Here is a 20044-nt window from a genome sequence, read left to right as displayed (position 1 = left end):
TTAGAGTGGCTTTATTCAAGGCCAAACCGATTCAGATAGAACTGAACGGACCTCAAAGCAAGGCTGACAAACAGTAGCAGATAGAATGAGCCTTACAGTGATTTTTTTTAAAAAAAAAAAATAAGTTTTGGGTTTTTGAAGCCCAAACCGATCCGGAAAACGGAGCTCAAGAAAAGGCCGTCAGTCGAGCCCCGTATTATGGGCTCTAGAATGAGCCATACAGGCCATGACATGATTCTAAAACCCACGTTTGACGTTTCATTCTAAAACCCGAGAGCGCATGAGAACTCTCTGTGAAGCAAATGTCGCTCCTCCGCCACCGCCTCCGCCTCCTCCTCACACCCGCATTCTCCCGCCACTTCTCCGCCACAGGCACCGCCACTAAAACCAAAGTCCCCATTCTGTACAAAAGCCCCGAAATAAACGATGAGAACGAGACAAATTCCATAACCCTCCAACTCCTCTCGTGGGGTCGTGGCGCCTCGGGGCAACTGGGCGGCGGCATCGAAGAAATTCGTATCTACCCAGCCCCTGTGGCCAATCTCCTCTTCCCCAGCCTCTCTTCCTTCACTCTCTCCCAGACCCCTGGCCGACTCCCTCTCCGTTCCCCCGAGGTTTCTCCTGCATTGGAGGTGGGCATCTCGTGCGGTCTGTTCCACTCGGCGGTGCTTGTAGATGGTAAGGTGTGTATGTGGGGCAAAGGCGATGGGGGCCGTCTCGGTTTTGGGCATGAAAATCCTGCTTTTCTGCCGACTTTGAATCCGTATCTGGAGGGTTATGTTAAGTCTCTTGCACTCGGTGGAGTTCATTCGGTCGCTCTTACTTCGGAAGGGGATGTCTTTACTTGGTCAGTTGAGAATTTTTAGCTCATTGGGTTTGCAACAGATTATATATTCAATCATTCAACTGATAATATATTTGAATTTCAATTGTACTTCTAGTTTATTTGGTTTTGACGATGGTCCATAGTTATTGGGATTGAGTGTATTAATTCTTTGAAGTGAGCACTTTCTTGATCTGCTCGGCTTGATATTTTATCGTTGAAAAACGAAGTTTGCAGGGGTTATGGTGGATTTGGTGCTCTTGGACATTCTGTCTATCATAGAGAACTATTCCCTAGATTGGTGGAAGGAGCTTGGAATGGTGCAATGCGTCATATTTCTACTAGTGGGACTCATACTGCTGCTATCACAGAAACAGGTAGGCTGAAGATTGTTTGTTTGTGGAGAGTTGTGGATTTGTATGTTTAGTATTTCAAATCATGAAAGCTTTTACCAGTGGGTGCATACTGCTGCTATAACAGAAACAGGTATACTGAATTTTGGTCGTTTGTATTGACTTGTGGACTTGTATGTTTAGTATTTCAAATCTTGAAGACTTGAGCATCTGGTATGATATACCATATGTGTACTTACTTGATAGTTGGTTGGTGGATTGGTGGACGGACTATGTTTACAGCCGACAAATTTGAAAAACTAGTCTAATTGAATTCATCACATTCTGGTTGATGTGTATGTTTGAATGACACATCCATGATGATTTGTTTGTTTATGTTAAACTCAGTGATGAAAAGTAAAAGTTCATAAAACAAGAGGCCATTGGTAATTGACTTAAAACTATTGTTGTTAATTGTTATTAATTTCTTAACCCAGTGCTGGTAATCCATTTGGTTAAATATCTGTATATTTATACTGGATGTAGGGGAACTTTATGTATGGGGTCGAGATCAAGGGGATGGTAGATTGGGCCTTGGTCCTGGTCGTGGTCCAAATGAGGGCGGTGGTCTTAGTATCCCCTGTAAAGTAAAAGCACTACCGGTCCCTGTAGCTGCTGTTTCCTGTGGTGGTTTTTTCACAATGGCACTGACAGAGGATGGTCAAATTTGGAATTGGGGTGGTAAGATCATTTTGCGTGATGTCTGTTTTTTTGCTTTATGTGTTACAGCTTTCTTTCCCCTAGTTGTCTCAAGTTTCAATCTTTGGCTATGAACTGGAAATGCATGGCATGGTGCTTCCCTCTGTCATATAATAAAATGATGTCTAACATTCACAAAGTTCTTTTCAGCAAACTCTAACTATGAGCTCGGAAGAGGAGATAAAGTCGGTGGCTGGGAACCAAAACCCATTCCTAGCCTTAAAGATGTTCACATCATTCAGATAGCAAGTGGTGGATATCACTCTCTTGCATTAACGGGTAAATCAGTTGCAATGGTGAATGCCACCGCAAATCTTTTTAATGTACTTCCAAAATCATCAACAAAGTATTTTCCTTTGATCTGTTATTGATATGTAATTTCCAGATGAAGGTAAAGTACTTTCGTGGGGCCATGGCAGACATGGTCAATTGGGCCATTCGTCTATTGACAGTCAGAGAATACCCGTAATGATCGAGTCCTTAGCTGACGAGCGTGTCATATATATTTCATGTGGAGGTTCATCTTCTGCAGCTGTAACTGGTAAGATGAGATATGTGACCTTTTGTAGAGGATTCTCTGTACTTCAAGTGGATTATACCCATTTTCTTTGCATAGAAATTCCGGTTATCTTTTGGGCCAGGAAATGTACTTGGTTGCTGATTTGATATATCCTTAATTTTGTACACCATCATACCCGTGGTTGCAAGCGAACTTGTGCCCCAGTGGTAGAGTTACAGGGGTACAATTTAGAGGTTACAGGTTCAATTATTGAAAATAGCCTCTCCACATATTATGTGGGGGTAAGTTGTTCTTATATCTTGCCTGTCCCCGACCCTACCCATTGCGGGAGCCTTGTGTACATGTGTTGTTTACCATGATACTCTTGGTTGATGACTTTTCATGGTTTGTTAGAGAAAATTTGGGCTTCTTTAGAACATCTTTTAGATGATGCGGACTGAAAATGTTAACTTACTTATCATTTGCTCAAGCTGCTGGCTTGTTTACAAATTGAGAAGTTATCGTTTGCTTATATTGTGAATACGGGTTGGCGTGAAAGTTTATTTTGGACCATGCCCATTCATAGTCATGTTTTGCTCAAATTGGTAGAGAAACAACCCAACACTTAGATATTCAACTTGAAACTCTTTTATTTGAGCTGAATTTGAGAGTTCGATTCAGAAAATTCCTTAAGCGGTTTGATGTTCATACAACCATGGAGAATCTTGGATATAGATTTATTGAGTTTGGCTGGATTGATTTTAATGATTCATGAAAAGTTGAAGTGATCTTCTTGCTTTGCATATCAATGGGCTTGACCTTCTTTATGTCTTAAGGGTTGTTTGGAGATGGGTTATTTAATTGAAACTAGTTTGAGTAATATCGTATATAAAACTGGCCATTCTAATATGATATATTTATTGAAGTTGCTGTATTAAAAGTTTACCTGGTTTTGTGGTTTTTTAACCCCTCTGTAAGCTTTTCAATTCTTAGAATATGTTAAAGAGTTGTGGTACTGGAGATGATACCTTTCAGATGTAATGTTTGTATGTGTGTTTTCACTTTTTTCCCCTTATTTGATGTAACAGATACAGGGAAGTTGTACATGTGGGGAAACTCCAAAGATTCTCAACTAGGAGTGCCCGGGCTTCCAGAGGTGCAACCATCTCCTGTTGAAATCAAGTTTCTAATGGAAGATGATGGGTTGGGACCCCACAAAGTGCTATCTGTTGCAGTAGGTGCATCTCATGCTATGTGTTTAGTTTCAAGGTCACCTTGTTAAAGACGATCTTGGTGTGAGATGGTTATTTGATTTATAGAATAAGGTATACGGGGGCAAAATTTTTATGGCAGAACATGAACAGAGGCTGCGGGACTTTATAGAACGCAAAGTTTGAGCCATATCAAGGTTTGTTTTGCAAATTTGAATAGGGCTGCATCTGCAATGACAATCACTTGATTGGCAACTCATCTTTGTTAACTTACTGGCTGGTGTGGTGTTTTGCACTCTGCGATCCGTCAACTACAATGGTGCAACATGCTGCTGCTGATTTCTGCTGATTTCACTGGTTGAGACAGATTAACTGCTGTTTCTCAGTCTCGTTCTTTCACTGGCAAGATTTTCTCATTTTCCTGTGTAAACGTGCCTCTTTAGCATTGTTTTCAGATTAATTTTTGAGGCAGTTTCCAATTAACTCTATAAACAAAAAGTTTAATCCAGTTGTCTTTATTTGTTGGATAGCTTTCAGTTCTTCCCCTCATACAATCTCTCCCATGATTCAAGTTCATTAACCTATTCGGACATCAATGCCTTACACTCGTCCACCTATGTAATGGTCGTGGCCAAGACAATTAAAAAGTTAATGTGCCAATCATCATATCCTGCTATCAACTTCATTACAAGAAATCTTTGACATAAACGGTCTTTTCTAGCCGTTAAGTCGTAAAAAGTTGATGTAGATATTCCAGCTCTCTAAAAGCAGTAACGCAGGAGATATGACTAGAAAAAAAAACCCAGGCTAGAGGAAATCAAGACTTGGTTGCGGCTGCATAATATGTTGCATGTGGACTTCTTACATCCACATATGCTAACAAACTTTTAAATTTGAACAAGAACGAAGTTTTCATGCCAGAACAACCCATGAATCAGCACGGAGAGTAACATCATAACAAAAAGATCCGAAATGAAATTACATAAAGCATCATCCACATCTGAAAGTATCATTATCAAACACCAGTTTTTGAAATTCCACATGCAATACTGAAAGACAAAGCTGACCTAGGCTTTCTCTGAATTTAATGTATTAGAACATACTGAAAAACTTAGCTCAGGAAGCCTCGGCAGCAGGTTGAGTCACTCCATGTTTAACCAACAACTTACTCAGAGAGTCAGATGAGCAGACTTGGTACTTGACATTTCCAGAAGGCGAGAGGAAAATCTCAGCCAGTTCAAGCTTATCTGAGGTGAGACTTGTGCTGTCCATGGTCTTGCTGAGTACCTTCAGTGCAAGCTGGACAGCCTCTTCTCTTGTGATCTCATCCTTGTAATCTTGTTTAAGCATCGACTGTGCTGCCTGGTTGTTTGCACCAACTGCAGCAGCTTTCCAACCACCATAGTTACCACTAGGATCACTCATGTAAAGCTGGAAACCATAATTTTTGTCCCATCCAGCAAACAGGAATGAAACACCAAAGGGGCGGAGACCACCAAACTGAGTGTATCCTTGCTTTGTATCACAGAGCGATTGAACCAGCTGCTCAACAGGCATTGGCTCCTGGTATGCAAATGTGTAGCGCTGGGCTTGGACTCTAGCTGTGTTGATCAGGATGTTCGCATCAGACATTATTCCAGCCACGGCACAGGCAACATGATCATCAATCTTGTACATCTTCTCAGTGGAAGTTGAAGTTTGCAGCAGCTTAGAAGTTACCTTCTTTTCACCAACCAACACAACCCCGTCTTTTGATAATATTCCAATCGCAGAACCAGCATTACCAATGGCCTCCATTGCATACTCAACTTGGTAGAGACGACCTTCTGGGGAGAAGATCGTTGTACGGCTATCATACCTTCTAGACATAATTATTATTACTGACAAAAAAATAAGTAGCAAAAAAAGATGAAGACTCTGTTAGCACAAACAGGCAGATGAAGAAACAGCAAGAATATTACTCTGAGAAGAAAAGAGTATTAAGAAGCCAACATAATCACATATGACATAACAGGAAAAAAATCAAAAGGAGAAGTTGCACGACAAAAAAAAGCATGGAGAACATGTTGAAGAGTTAAGGACAAAACCATATCAAGATTCTTCTCCTAACCCTTCTACTTCTTATTCTTCTTCGTTTGGTTTTCAAATGGTGAATTTAGCAATATGAGTAAAAAATTGTCATGACATTATATGATAGTAAAAGCTCAAAGATGCACAATGGCACAAAATGTGTGAATACAGTTTCACAGGCATGTGATGGCCAAGAGCAGTAACGTCTAATCCCTCAAACAGCAGCTGTCTAAGTCATGCAGCAAACACTGATTCTCTAAAGCATGCATACTAGCTCAGTGCATCAGTTATCATGAAATATGGTGGGAGCATTATGTAAACTAAGTTACCATTAATCTATTTATGCAAGTAAGAATATTCAGAAGCATCTGTATCTTTTTGCCTCACCACAGCAAAATATCCGAAAGGTGCTAACCGCTAGAGGCTAGAGAGTTTGGCATAACCTCTAACGCAAGAACACATACAGATGAGAGATATTCACTTCGGCATAACACATCATAGTTTGCCTAAGCAATGGCCATTTAGAACATCAACTTTTTCAGAGAAATTAAGAGAGAGTTCCAGTTTTATCAACTTTTTCAGAAACATCAATAGAGAGTTTCAGTTTTATTCCACTCCTTAGCATCAACAAAAATGAAATTTGTCCTTCATATTATAATGCTTATGCTTTAAATAATAGTCCATAGACAATTGTTAATTCAAGTATGTATACCGAATAACTCAAAACCTCAATGCAACCACCACCCCAAAAGAAAAAGTTACATTTATAAAATAAAATTGGGATTAAAAGATGAAATATAAACCTACATCATTCAAGCCCAACGCTTTCCCAAACCTAAATAGCAAAAACTTCTGCCCTAAAAAAAAGATAAAAACTTCTACCCAAACAAGCATTTTCATTAGACTTGCAATGGAAAGGGCGCGCAGCCCAAAATAGAGTTAAAGCAACATTCAAAGATCAACGGATCCATCTCCGCACTAATCAAGGATTCTCCATTCACGACTCGTCTAAGGTTCAAAACTGATTTTGACGAACTATCACTGTTCAGAAAATAGGGATTTAAAAAACGATAATTTCACAAACTTACCCACTATTGCTATAAAAGAAAAAATTGATAAAAACAGATAAAGGACAAAAAAACGAAGATCAAAATCGGAACCACACCATCAAATTTCAGATCAAGGGTTCCATTATTCAGTGAGATGATTGCAATTGAGAGCAAAACTAAAGAAGCACAGAAATCTAACTTGAAGAGAAAGCAACACACACAAAGAAAATTCTTACCTCTGTGGGAAGGAAGCGATGGATGTCTCTGCTGAAGCTGTTGAATTTGCAGGCTATGCTCAGCAAAGGAAAACACTCTTTAGTCTTTATCGATTTTCGACTAACCTCTTCGCCAAGAAAAACTCTCTGTGTTTCTCACTCTGAGTCGTGGGCCTCCAAAGGATAACTTATTGGGCCTACTAAAAAGATCTGAGTATGTGACCCAAACTTAATTCTGAACCCTAAGGTCCAAAACACTCATCGCAGAGCCCATTGACATCGAGATGACCCAAGCCCAGATTATATTTTCTTATTGGGCCTACTAAAAGAACTACCCGAACCCAATGCAGATTGGGGTGGGCTTTTCAATCTGAACAAGCCCATGACCACATATGCATGCACATGCATTGCTTGATACTGAAGTTTAAATGCAACACAGTGTCAATTGAAAGTGGAAGGGAGGGCTTTGAGTAGAAATCAAGCAATATGAAGGTTCATAAAAACTTCATTTTCCTGATCAATTTTCTCACCTGCCAAGCAAGCACATATTCCTATCAAAATATACCCAGAAAGGAAACACTCTTGAGTGATATAACATGACAGAAAAAGTACTTAGGTATGGAATCATCTTTACTTTCTCCATGTCGATATATAGTCCCCCCCCCCCCCCCCCCACTTTATCTCCACCCATTTTTTCCTGTTATTGGATTCTTGGCCTACCATATAAATTGACTATCAACCACAGACCAGTTCTGCAAGTTTGTGATCAGAAACTGATTACATATCCATGGAGCCAAGAAGACAGTGCAGCAAGGGATTCTACAGTCTAATTGTATGCACAGCCCTTCACATTACCACATTGTTTTCTCCAATTGGTAATATCTCCCAAGTACTTTCATTACTTTCTATGATATTCAATTCACATAAACCAATTTTTTTTGCTAGTAGTAATGTTGATATGTACGCACACTATTTCATATGGACTGTGGATGCGATTTTTGCATTCAGGTATTGTCCTTTCTTGGTTATCTCTATGGGTTTTCCTACCCTCCCTCCTCACGAATTTATTTCAAGATAAAATCCCACATCGGTAGATTGGATACTCACTCTCCTATCACTAAGAAGTCATGGGATCTAGTATTGGGGAGGCAAGATATTATCCTGAAATAAAATCGTAAGGGAGGGTAGAAAGTTCCACAGAGGTATCTAGAGCGGACAATACCTACATGCAAAAATATGCATCCACATGTGGGGTCCACGGTTTCTCAATCTCAACATTTTGAATAGCTAGAACAACAAACAATGGATCCTTAGCATTTTCGATTTTTTTTGCTGCTCTTGCTTATTTAACAGAATTTCTTGTTGCAGAGGCCAGATTTTCTGTGACTTCGATCAAAGATTTGCTGAAGAACATGAGAGAATCAAACCATTTGGAGATTAAACCTCCATTGAATCGCATGAATGATGAACTATGTGGTGCAATCTCTCCAGTCTCTTTCCCTCCTCTTGAATCGCTACCACCACTACCCCAAAGCAACAATGCTCTGCTTTGTACGAACACGCCCCCAATTCCAGAACCACCGTATGGGCCTATGCCATCTCCCAATAACCCATTAACAAGCCCACCTCTGGGAAAGCCCAATAGCCCACCCTGGTTTTCATTTCCTCCTATTCCAAGCCCACCGAAGCCTGTTCGGAGCCCGCCCATATATCAACCACCACCAGGTCCGCCACATAAGCAACCGGAGTCCGGTGTTTGGTGTGTTGCTAAGCCATCAGTTCCGGATCCAATAGTTCAGGAAGCCATGGACTATGCATGTGGGACGGGTGCGGATTGCAAACTGATTCAGCCCAGTGGGCCTTGCTTTAAGCCCAATACTGTAGTTGCTCATGCATCTTATGCTTTCAATAGTTACTGGCAGAAGACGAAGAATGGTGGAGGAACCTGTGATTTTGGTGGCACTGCGATGCTTGTCACAGTAGATCCAAGTATGTTTCAAAAATAACCCCATTAATTATTCGTTTGTAGATGATAATTATTGGTTTTTATGTTGATTAGCATAACTCAACCGACTAGTATTTAAATAAAAATTATAATACCTCTCACATATGTGACCCCTTTTTTGGGCGTAAAAATTAATGGCGATAGCTCATGAAGAACAAATCCGTGTGAACCCGTGACTCAGAGCGAACAATTTTTTTAATGTGTTTTAGCATGCATTTCCAATATTTTAATTTGTCTTTCTCATAACAAATATTCTGTATTGCATTTCTTGCAGGCTCTAATGGGTGTCCATTTGCCTACAATAATTGATCAATACTGAAGACCTACAGCTCAATTTGGAGACATGCCATTCTTCCTGAATTTTGCGGCCAGATATTAATTACTAATAACACTCAGGCTATAAATATATAGTGGGTGGGCCGGTGGGGGAGGGGGCATGATTTGGGAAGGACGACATGTATAAATTAAACCATTATTTTTCTTTAGAATATATAATCATATTAAAAGTTTATTATGATTTACTTTATTTCTCGTTTATATAATTATTTAACCGATGACGACACCATATAAGATTATCATTTGAACATTAGATATGTGCATGAACTCGAGTTGGTCAGGCCCATATACACGAGAATTTATCACCTGATGATAGTGTAAGTTGGGTCACAACTCGCGTGAATGCAAAGGTGTTGCACCTAGTGGGAATCGAACTCAAGATCTTTCGAGTTGATAAGGTTTGCTCCTATGTCGAAAATCCCAACCCTACTCACATCCATGATATTGTCCGTCTTGGGATTATCGATTCCCATTGATACATCGGGTCAGCATGACCTTATTCCTCCCTTGATTGTCTCACTTAATGATACTTGGGCCCAAGGGAAAATGCCTCATACATATGAGAGGGGAGCTAGCTCATATCAAGCCAAGTGATGTGGACATATCAACTCGTAAGATTCCTCTATACTTATGATCTGAGTTAAGTCAGACCCAACAAATGAACAGGTGGAGGTCCGTCCAACATGACTGAGACAATCCTCTTATCAACTCGTAACATCCTCCAAAGATATTCACTATTAAACTATTACCCAAGTGATTCTTTTATGAATTGCCTTTAGAACCCATTTTGTTATTTTAATTTCGTCTTACTGGATCTCGATAAAGAAAAGAGGACATATTAATAGGGCAATGCTTATAGAATCAGAGCTTGATTAATTTTCATAAAAGATCTCCCTTTTAAGCTGGAAGATTTGATTAGGTACTTCTTTATCTTTCTTTCTTTTTGCTTCTACCTGACCCATGTCGAATGCAATATTCATATAACAAATACATAACAGGGCCTGGATCTATAGCCCATTTATGTAAGGGTGATAAAACTTTGTTCATTTTAAATAATCGAATTTGTCCGACTCAGATTAACCAAGTTTGAATATAAGTTATATGTCTGAAATTCGAGTTCAAATATAAAAAAATTATCCGGTTTAAAATTGAGTTCGGTTCAAACACAGAAATATTATATGATTTACTTGTCCCACTGACCCAATTGCTAGGACAAGTAGCACTTCTAAAGTATGTGTGGGTTAAGTATACGTATATGGATTCGATTATGTGCTTGAAATTATATTTACGACTGAATTGAGACCTATATTATAACGTGCCATTATCTCTAGTTTTTACCAAGTGGGAGTACATCCGGGTGGACCGACTCTTGGGTGGGTTTTCTGTCATTTAAAATAAAAGGTAAGATTCAGACAGGTATTAGGTAATCGTTGATGTTTCTTCAAAATGATGTCCTTGAAGACCCGCCACTGATTTATCTATGAATAATACGTCCAAAACGTTATCTGCTTTCGAGAGGAGTTAAAAAACTGGACACGAGAGAGCGATCCACGAATTCTACTGCAAGTGCAGGTAACCAACGAAACTATATCAACCAACCAACAGAACAATATCACAAACAGGACGGGATTACAAAGAAGAATGGCCACTACCAGATTCTCACCAGTGGCTTCATCATCATCAGCTCTTCCTCTCTCTACACCGTCAATTCAGAGTCTCCGTGACAACTACTCTCTCCAACTCATTCCACCACCAAACCCAACTCTCAAAACCCCTACAATCCGCTCTCGCCTTAGCAAGCTCTGCCAAGATGGGCAGCCACATCTTGCGCGCCAACTGTTTGATACAATTACGCAACCAACCACTACTCTTTGGAATACCATCATCATCGGATTCATCTGCAACAATCTGCCAGATGAGGCCATCTTGTTCTACATTCGGATGAAAAATGCATCTCCCCTCGTTAAATGTGACTCTTACACTTACTCATCTTCCCTCAAGGCCTGCGCCGAGACCCGCAATTTGTTGGTAGGCAAAGCGGTGCACTGCCATCTTATTCGTTGTTTATCGAATCCGAGCATGATCGTCTATAATTCTCTCCTGAATATGTACTCTACGTGTTTAAGTACAGCGGATGGTGAAGTGGGTCTTTGCGATTTTTCAAATTATGATTTCGTTCGCAAAGTGTTTGACACAATGCGTAAAAGAAATGTGGTTGCTTGGAACACCATGGTTTCGTGGTATGTCAAGACAGAGAGATGCAAAAAGGCAGCGCAGCAATTTAGGCTGATGATGGCAAAGGGTATAAAACCAACCGCTGTGAGTTTTGTTAATGTTTTTCCTGCGCTCTCAAGTATTGGAGATTATAGTAATGCTAATGTGCTCTATGGGATGGTAATTAAATTGGGTAATGAATATGTGAACGACTTGTTTGTTGTTAGTTCTGCGATATCCATGTACATGGAGCTTGGTTATCTTGACATCGCAAGGAAGATTTTTGACAATTGCCTGGACAGGAATACTGAGATATGGAACACTATGATTGGGGAGTATGTCCAGAGAAATTGTCCACTTGAAGGCATTGGACTTTTTCTTCACGCAATGGACTCAGATAATTCCATTCTAGATGATGTAAGTTTTCTCTCAGCACTAACTGCAATTTCACAGCTGCAATGTCTAGAGTTAGCTCAACAGCTGCATGCCTATATAATTAAGAATTTAGAAGCAGTACCAGTAAATGTGCTGAATGCAATTGTTGTCATGTATTCAAGGTGCAATTCTATCCAAGCTTCCTTTGATGCTTTTAGTCAGATGCGAGAAAGGGATGTTGTTTCATGGAATACGATGGTTTTTGCTTTTGTGCAGCATGGACTTGATGATGAAGGGTTGATGCTAGTGCATGAAATGCAGAAACAAGGATATAGGATAGATTCAGTGACAGTGACTGCTCTACTATCAGCAGCATCAAACCTTCAAAACCATCACATTGGAAGGCAGACCCATGCTTATCTCCTTAGGCATGGCTTACAATTTGATGGAATGGACAGTTATCTTATAGACATGTATTCCAAATCTGGATTGATTAGAACTGCACAACTACTTTTTGAGAAAAGCAGTATCGCCAGTAAAGATCAAGCAACCTGGAATGCTATGATAGCTGGGTACACCCAGAATGGGCTAACCGATAATGCTTTTATAACCTTCAGACAGATGTTTGACCACAAATTATCTCCCAGTGCTGTTACCTTGGCATCTGTTCTCCCTGCTTGTAATCCTATGGGAAGTATAAATTTGGGTAAGCAACTTCATGGTTTTTCAATTCGCCATTGCTTGGACGAAAATGTCTTCGTGGCAACTGCTCTAATTGACATGTATTCCAAATCAGGTGCCGTCAGCTACGCAGAAAATGTCTTTTATAATACCTTAGAGAAGAACTCAGTCACATACACCACTATGATATTGGGATATGGTCAAAATGGGATGGGCAAGAGAGCCCTCTCACTTTTTTACTCAATGCAGGCTTCAGGCGTCATACCTGATTCCATTACCTTTATTGCTGTCTTGTCAGCTTGTGGTTATGTTGGTTTGGTTGATGAAGGTCTTCAAATATTCAATGCTATGGAGAGAGAGTACAACATTCAACCATCAACTGAGCACTATTGTTGTGTTGTAGACATGTTAGGGAGGTTTGGAAGGGTGGTTGAAGCTCACAAGTTTGTTGAACAACTGGGTGAAGAGGCTTCCACATTGGAAATATGGGGATCACTTCTTGGGGCTTGCAGGCTTCATGGATATGTTGAATTGGGAGAAGCTGTTGCCAATAAGTTGCTTGAAATCGATGCAGGGAATGGCAAAGCAGGCTATCACCTCTTGCTCTCAAATATATATGCAGAGAAAGGTTATTGGGAAAGGGCTGACAGAGTGAGGAAGGAAATAAGGGAAAGGGGTTTGAGAAAGGAGGTTGGATGTAGCTGGATAGAGGTTGCAGGACATTTGAGTCATTTTGTGTCTAGGGATCAAGAGCATCCTCGGTCCAATGATATATATGAAATGTTGGAAGGATTGGCCGTGGATATGACAGATCGTGTCCATGGGTCATTTTGAAATTCCAATCCAGACGAAGACCCCTAGTTTGAACGAATAATGATGGAAAGGTAGATAGCACAAATCCCTTGTCGCATGTATGAATTAACATCTAACAGTGAGGGCCTACATCAATTGTTCACAATCTGAAGACTCCAAGTTACAGTCAAATGTTCGATTTTGTGTTTTTGGATGAAATTCCTTGTTGATTAATCAGCAGTTTTGCTGCTTCTTTGAAACACATCTCCAAAAGATGCCTCCGAGGTTCATTGACTTGCTCTATGGTGGCTTCAGCATTGATGATAGATCCAAACTAAGTTTGTTTAAGCTACTTTCATAGACTCAAAAAGGTCTCATTGCTATCAAGGTCTGTCATTCATTATTCTTTTGAGAAGTTGCTCTGCTTCTAGACTAAATGTTTAGTGCAATTAAATGATTTATGACCTAACGATATACATTCAGCTTACACATTTTAGCATTTCCTCTCACAAGCCACATTTATGTCTCATTTTTGTTTCCTTTTTTTTTGTAATTTCAAGGTTTTATAAGAATGTTATGCCTTTTTCGTAAACATGCAAGAATATATTCATTTATGTGTTTTTTCTTTGCTGTGATGTCATTCTGCTTAAATTTGCAGGATATAGCTGCCTCCGAAGCATATAAAGGATTTCTCTAAACTTTCTTCATCGGTCTGGCGGGTTTCCTTGCAACTGCATTTTTTTGGTTCCCAAAAGGTAAATCGTTTTACTTTCATAGTTGGAAAATGCTACTCAAACTTGCTAATGTCTTAAGCAGAAACCATATGAGGTCACTCTGATACTTGTTTGGAGTTTTTAGCTGTTATTATATTTTAATTGGTCTATAGCTGAATAAAATTGTTTAATAATCTTTCCTTTTAAGGATATATAACAACCTGCTTACAGGACTACAAATATATCAGTTCTTGGAATCCTTAGTAGATTTCTCTAAACAAGAGTTTCACTTATGATTGTAACGGGATAATGCTACTTGAGTTGCAGAAAGGAAGAAAATCCATGGTCTTGTCTGTCTTCTCTGAGAGCTTAACTATTCATTTTCTTTCATAAGCGTTTTAGCATCTGTAAATTAGTTCGATCTTCATAATAACCAACCACAATATTATCTCATGAGAAATGTGTATTTGACTTCAGAGTTCAGACAAAAAGTTCTGTCAGCATCTGTAAAGGAGTTCTAGTGCATTTGGACCAAGTCATGTATGGTGTTCTATTATTGCCAATCTATTTTCTTTGGCTTGTTCGTAAATTATTTTTTTCTTTGGTTCAACTTTTGTCAAATAATGTGGCTGGAATGCCTCTTTAGACTAGAAATAGCAAAAAGTTGTCTACCATTATTTTGGTCAGTGTTAGTGACGCAATGGCATCCAAAGAATATAGTCATTTTAACATTTTTATAGTGCCAAGAGGAGTCTCTGGACGTCACATATGTGCACATAGTCATAACTTAAGTGCCCACCAAGTCATTGACTCATTGCCCCTCCCTCTTGTTGGAAAGCATATTATCTAATCTGTACCATTTTGTTACTGCAGCTCAGGTCATTGAGAAGAGAGATTGCAAAGTTTGTACCCAATATGAAGAAAGCAGAACTGATTTTCATCCCTTCACCTGGAATTGGCCACCTGGCGCCGACTGTGGAGGTAGGAAAGCTCATCCTCAACCGTGATGATCGGCTTTCCATAACATTCCTTATTATAGAGCCATGGAGTTTTGACTCCAAACTTGCCTCTTACATTGAATCACTCGCTTCCTCCACCTTATCAGACCGTCTCCAATTCATGAAACTCCCTTATCTTGAGCCAACACCCACAGAAAAGTCCTTGCAGCAGCAGTTAGGTCAGTTGATAGATGACCAGAAACCCCATGTCAAAGAACAAGTGACCAAGCTTATTCAGACCCAAAATGGTCCTCTGACTCGCTGGCTTCGTTATTGATATGTTCTGTATATCCATGATAGACTTGGCCAACGAGTTTGGGGTTCCCACCTATCTTTACTTCACATCAAGTGCGACATTCTTAGGACTCGTTTTTCATCTCCAATCTCTTCATGATGAGAAAAATGTGGACATTACAGAGTTTGATGGCTCAGATGCAGAGATAGAGTTGCCACTTTTAGTGAACCCAGTTCCAGCTAAAGTCATACCAAATGTTCTTCTTAACAGGGACTGGCAGTCTTCTAACTTGGCTCATTCAAGAAGGTTAAGAGAAGCCAAAGGTTTTATCGTAAACACATTCATGGAGCTCGAACCTCTTGCAGTGAACTCTCTTCTTATCCCTCCGGTGCACCCGGTAGGACCAATTTTAAATCTCAAGAGTGATATTGCTGAAAGAACAGGTGAGGCTGACAAAATGTCTGATATCATGAAATGGCTTGATGATCAGTCCCCATCATCTGTGGTGTTCCTGTGCTTTGGGAGCTTTGGAAGCTTTAGTGCGGACCAGGTGAAAGAAATTGCATCTGCACTGGAGTTAAGTGGGCATCGATTCATTTGGTCTTTACGACAATCCCCACCGAAGGAGGCAGGCTTTGCATTACCTACCGAGTACACTAATCTTGTAGAAGTATTACCGGAAGGATTTTTAGACAGAATGGCTGAGACCGGTAAGATCATCGGATGGGCTCCGCAAGTTGCAATCCTATCTCACCCTGCAATCGGAGGATTCGTGTCGCATTGTGGATGGAATTCAACTCTGGAGAGTATATGGTTTGGTGTTCCAATTGCTGCATGGCCTATGTATGCAGAGCAAAAATTCAATGCCTTTCAGATGGTGATGGAGTTAGGCTTGGCTGTGGAGATTAAAATGGATTATAGGAGGTCTGACGGTATAGTAAGTCGCAAGGAGATCGAAAAAGGAATTACAAGTGTTATGGAGCATGATAGTGAGGTAAGAAGAAAAGTGAAGAAAATGAGTGAAGCCAGCAGAATGGCTTTGATGGAAGGTGGGTCTCCGTCTTCCTACTCTAATTTGGGCCGTCTGGTTTCTGAATTCTTGGGCAATATTTCTTAGTTTGTGGTAATAATTGTTATAGAAATCTGACCGTTACTCTTGATGGTTCCTGTTGGTTTCCTCCTCCTTCCATCCTTTCTTATTGGTTTGAAAAGAATCTGGAATTAGGTTTGTATAACATGTCTGCATTACAATTACCCAGCGAAAATAGTTATTATTTTTTAATCATTTCATTTTCACTAGTGTTTTCACTTGAGCAAGAGCATTTGAGGTATCACTTCTTCTCTTTTGCACCCCAAAGTATCACATATGTACCTTATTTTTGGTGTTTGTTCTGTACCACCAGAGGTGTAAAGTGAGTCGACAGGACTCACAAGTGACCCGAAGTCTTCGTGGGTTGGGCCGGCTCATCTCGTCAATATTTATGGGTTAGGGTGGTTCACAAACCTCAACTCTCACAGTGTGACCCGTTATTTTAATAAAAATTTGAAAGAAAAATGTTATATTTTAATTCAGTACCGCCCGACCCATTAATCTTGAATCCCATGGACCAAAACGTTATTTTAATAAAAATTTGAAGGAAAATGTTTTATTGTATGGGTTTGAACCCATTACCTCCGTGTATAAAGCTAAGAACTTATGAATTATGATACTAATATAAAAAATAATAAAAAAATGAAATTTTTTTAAATTGGGACGAGCCAGGTGGGTCGGCCTACCAACTGGCCATACCGAGCGGGACCCCAACTCGTGAAGAGGTGCTGGCGGGCTGGAAGGCGGTTTGACACCTTTCCCCAAGTTCCCCGCAAAACACAGGAAATTATTTTTTAATTCTGTTTCCTCTTCGCGCGAAGCTCATCCGATCTCTCTGATTCTTTCTCCGCCGATCTCTCTCACAGGGTTCTTCTTCGTTTCTATTCAAAAACTCTCTTCTTGTTTCTTCTGCGATTGGTTGTGAATCCGATACAGGCCAAAGTTGGTGGTTGTAACTCCACTCACTGAGCATAATCAAACCGAATCCACTTGCATTGAATCGAGGGATCTCCTTACCGTTTGTTTTGATGATAGAAAATCCCGCCGATTCGCTTGGTAGTTATTCGATTCAACAATGGGAGCGATCCGCAAGTTACAAGGAGAGATCGATCGCGTCTCAAAGAAGGTCCAAGAAGGCGTTGACGTCTTCGACAGTATCTGGACCAAGGTTTGATTTCTCCGCCTTTGTTTTGCAGATTTTTAGTAGAAGTAACAATCTGAGAATTTTATGGTTTGGAGTTTTTCTTGACTGCCGTAGGAAAAAATTTGGATCTAAAATTTAGCTTACTCGTGCGAATTAGCTGTTGCAGAGTTGATTAAAGTGAAGGTTTTTCCCCCCAATTGTTGTTCTTTCGTGTTGCTTCACGCAGTCGATAAGCGTGTGCGAGCAATGGGACCTTGTTCGGCTCACTGTTTCACATATTCTATAGTTTTTATTTTTTAATGGTTGGTTTGCATTGTTTAGAAATTAGAAGATTGGGATTTCTATACTCTTTTACTTGGTGTGATCTATCATCTATGCTTGTTGAAAAAAACTGTGTTGTGTGTCTTTTTGAGGTTTACGACACTGACAATGCAAACCCGAAGGAGAAATTTGAGGCAGATTTGAAAAAGGAGATCAAGAAGCTGCAGAGATATATGAACCAGATTAAAACATGGATTCAGTCAAGCGAGATCAAGGTATAAAAAGGTTAGTCTTTCTTGACTTTTCTTGTTCCAGTCAAAGAATTTAGCTGCGTGGATAAACCCATGTGTCCTGAAAAATTCTGGCAATGCCAAAACAGGGTACTGGTGGTTTCAATTTTCTCCAGTCTCGGCATTGTTGCTTTAGGTTACAACCCGAGCTGCAGAGTGCAGACTTATAGCTGAAATGAATGGTTGTTGATATTGTTTGAGTGGTAGCTGAAATGAAGGGTGGTTGATAATATGCACATAACATAATGGCCCACCTACTCATTGTCCCTCCCTCTTCTTGGAAAGCATAAATGAACTAACTCTGTATATCACTGCATGCATAGTATATACTACATACCTTTTAGTTACTGCAGGTGATTGAGAAGAGAGAGTACCCAACATGAAGAAAGGAGAACTGATTTTCATCCCTTCACCTGTAATCGGCCACCTTCCGTCGACTGTGGAGGTAGGAAAGCTCATTGTCAGCCGTGATGACCGGCTTTCCATAACATTCCTTATTACAGAGCCACGAAGTTTTGACTCCAAACTTGCCTCTTACATTGAATCACTTGTTTCCTCCACCTTATCCAATCGTCTCCAATTCATCAAACTCCCTTGCCTTGAGCCAACACCCTCAGAACATCCCTTGGACTTGGGTAAGTTGATCGAGGGCCAGAAACCCCAGGTCAAAAAGCAAGTGACCAAGCTTATTCAGACCCAAAATGGTCCTCAACTCGCTGGCTTTGTTATTGATATGTTCGGTACATCAATGATAGATTTGGCCAATGAGTTTGAGGTTCCCACCTATCTTTACTTGACATCAGGTGCGACTTTCCTAGGAGTCGTGTTTCATCTACAATCTCTTCATGATGAGCAAAATGTGGACATTACAGAGTTTGATGGCTCAGATGCACACTTAGAGCTGCCTGTATTGGCGAACCCAGTTCCAGCTAAGGTCTTACCAACTCCTTTGCTTAACAAGTACTGGCAGCCATCTAACTTGGCTCATGCAAGAAGGTTCAGAGAAGCCAAAGGTATCATCGTGAACACATTCATGGAGCTCGAACCACTTGCAGTGAACTCTCTTCTTATCCCTCCGGTTTACCCTGTTGGACCTATTCTAAATCTCAAGAGTGATAGTGCTGAAAGAACCGGTGAGGCTGACAAAAAGTCTGAAATCATGAAATGGCTTGATGATCAACCTCCATCATCCGTGGTGTTCCTGTGCTTTGGGAGCTTGGGAAGCTTTGGTGCAGACCAGGTGAAAGAAATCGCATGTGCACTGGAGTTAAGCGGGCATCGATTCATTTGGTCTTTACAGCAAACCCCACCTCAGGTAGCAGCCTTCGGACCTTCTACTGGGTACACTAATCTTGTAGAAATATTGCCACAAGGATTTGTCGATAGAACGGCTGAGACTGGTAAGATCATCGGATGGGCTCCGCAAGTTGCAATCCTATCTCACACTGCAATTGGAGGGTTCGTGTCGCATTGTGGATGGAATTCAACTCTGGAGAGTATATGGTTTGGTGTTCCAATTGCTGCATGGCCAATGTATGGAGAGCAACAATTGAATGCCTTTCAAATGGTGGTGGAGTTAGGGTTGGCTGTGGAGATTAAAATGGATTATAAGAGGTCTTTCATGGATAAATCTGAAGGTATAGTGAGCTTCAAGGAGATTGAAAGAGGAATTACAAGTGTTATGGAGCATGATAGTGAGGTAAGGAAAAAAATGAAAAAAATGAGTGAATCAAGCAGATTCGCTTTGATGGAATTTGGGTCTTCATACTCTAATTTAGGCCGTCTGATTTCTGAATTTGTGGACAATATTTCTTAGTTTGTGGTACTTTTTATGGTAGACACAACTTGTAAACCCTCTTCTTGTTATTCGTCCAATATTCTTAAATCAGATTTTTTTTCCTCATTGCTTTAAATTCCTTCGTATTTGGCACAATTCACAAAAAAAAACTTCG

General features: G+C 40.2%; 5 protein-coding genes and 1 pseudogene across 8 annotated transcripts; 5 read left to right on the top strand and 1 right to left on the bottom strand.

The window, feature by feature from the left end:
- Positions 1-60: 60 nt before the first annotated feature.
- On the top strand, positions 61-4160 carry LOC120016934 (RCC1 domain-containing protein RUG3, mitochondrial). 2 transcript variants are annotated; one of them, XM_038869935.1, is made up of 6 exons: positions 61-847; positions 1061-1200; positions 1702-1896; positions 2065-2193; positions 2300-2455; positions 3502-4160. In XM_038869935.1, exons 1-6 carry the CDS (start codon positions 303-305, stop codon positions 3693-3695), a joined length of 1359 nt encoding a protein of 452 aa, XP_038725863.1. In that variant the 5' UTR covers positions 61-302; the 3' UTR covers positions 3696-4160. The 2 variants fall into 2 exon arrangements, with proteins under 2 accessions (XP_038725863.1, XP_038725864.1); XM_038869936.1 differs by having other exon boundaries at positions 633-847; positions 1054-1200.
- A 369-nt stretch (positions 4161-4529) lies between these two features.
- Positions 4530-7124, bottom strand: LOC119980151 (proteasome subunit alpha type-4-A). The gene is made up of 2 exons (XM_038822812.1): positions 6980-7124; positions 4530-5504 (listed from the first exon to the last, which is right to left on the bottom strand). Exon 2 carries the CDS (start codon positions 5491-5493, stop codon positions 4741-4743), a length of 753 nt encoding a protein of 250 aa, XP_038678740.1. The 5' UTR covers positions 5494-5504; positions 6980-7124; the 3' UTR covers positions 4530-4740.
- Positions 7125-7656: 532 nt separating this feature from the next.
- Positions 7657-9462, top strand: LOC119980000 (pistil-specific extensin-like protein). The gene is made up of 3 exons (XM_038822638.1): positions 7657-7833; positions 8327-8947; positions 9238-9462. The coding sequence occupies exons 1-3, from the start codon at positions 7746-7748 to the stop codon at positions 9270-9272; spliced, it is 744 nt and encodes a 247-aa protein (XP_038678566.1). The 5' UTR covers positions 7657-7745; the 3' UTR covers positions 9273-9462.
- Positions 9463-10709: 1247 nt separating this feature from the next.
- Positions 10710-13577, top strand: LOC120017026 (pentatricopeptide repeat-containing protein At3g22150, chloroplastic-like). 2 transcript variants are annotated; one of them, XM_038870066.1, is made up of 2 exons: positions 10710-12594; positions 12685-13577. In XM_038870066.1, the coding sequence occupies exons 1-2, from the start codon at positions 10941-10943 to the stop codon at positions 13401-13403; spliced, it is 2373 nt and encodes a 790-aa protein (XP_038725994.1). In that variant the 5' UTR covers positions 10710-10940; the 3' UTR covers positions 13404-13577. The 2 variants fall into 2 exon arrangements, with proteins under 2 accessions (XP_038725994.1, XP_038725993.1); XM_038870065.1 differs by having other exon boundaries at positions 10710-13577.
- LOC120017030 lies at positions 13468-16620 on the top strand (annotated as a pseudogene).
- A 1334-nt stretch (positions 16621-17954) lies between these two features.
- LOC120017028 (anthocyanidin 3-O-glucosyltransferase 6-like) lies at positions 17955-20000 on the top strand. 2 transcript variants are annotated; one of them, XM_038870070.1, is made up of 2 exons: positions 17955-18087; positions 18446-20000. In XM_038870070.1, exon 2 carries the CDS (start codon positions 18472-18474, stop codon positions 19906-19908), a length of 1437 nt encoding a protein of 478 aa, XP_038725998.1. In that variant the 5' UTR covers positions 17955-18087; positions 18446-18471; the 3' UTR covers positions 19909-20000. The 2 variants fall into 2 exon arrangements, with proteins under 2 accessions (XP_038725998.1, XP_038725997.1); XM_038870069.1 differs by having other exon boundaries at positions 18182-20000.
- The last annotated feature ends 44 nt before the right edge of the window (positions 20001-20044 follow it).

The sequence above is a fragment of the Tripterygium wilfordii genome, chromosome 15 (genome assembly GCF_013401445.1).
Source record: "Tripterygium wilfordii isolate XIE 37 chromosome 15, ASM1340144v1, whole genome shotgun sequence".
In the NCBI taxonomy this organism is placed as follows: domain Eukaryota; kingdom Viridiplantae; phylum Streptophyta; class Magnoliopsida; order Celastrales; family Celastraceae; genus Tripterygium; species Tripterygium wilfordii.
The sequence above is the reverse complement of the archived record's forward strand: the minus strand, read 5'-3'. Positions and strand labels throughout refer to the sequence as shown.

Bases quoted from the DNA above. Each gene is read 5' to 3' on its own strand.
- LOC120016934 (XM_038869935.1), top strand. From the start codon at position 303: ATGTCGCTCCTCCGCCACCGCCTCCGCCTCCTCCTCACACCCGCATTC. The intron at 1,201-1,701 runs GTAGGCTGAAGA...TACTGGATGTAG, and splicing joins TGCTGCTATCACAGAAACAG to GGGAACTTTATGTATGGGGT. The intron at 2,194-2,299 runs GTAAATCAGTTG...TGTAATTTCCAG, and splicing joins TCACTCTCTTGCATTAACGG to ATGAAGGTAAAGTACTTTCG.
- LOC119980151 (XM_038822812.1), bottom strand. From the start codon at position 5,493: ATGTCTAGAAGGTATGATAGCCGTACAACGATCTTCTCCCCAGAAGGT.
- LOC119980000 (XM_038822638.1), top strand. From the start codon at position 7,746: ATGGAGCCAAGAAGACAGTGCAGCAAGGGATTCTACAGTCTAATTGTA. The intron at 7,834-8,326 runs GTAATATCTCCC...TTCTTGTTGCAG, and splicing joins CACATTGTTTTCTCCAATTG to AGGCCAGATTTTCTGTGACT. The intron at 8,948-9,237 runs GTATGTTTCAAA...CATTTCTTGCAG, and splicing joins GCTTGTCACAGTAGATCCAA to GCTCTAATGGGTGTCCATTT.
- LOC120017026 (XM_038870065.1), top strand. From the start codon at position 10,941: ATGGCCACTACCAGATTCTCACCAGTGGCTTCATCATCATCAGCTCTT.
- LOC120017028 (XM_038870070.1), top strand. From the start codon at position 18,472: ATGAAGAAAGGAGAACTGATTTTCATCCCTTCACCTGTAATCGGCCAC.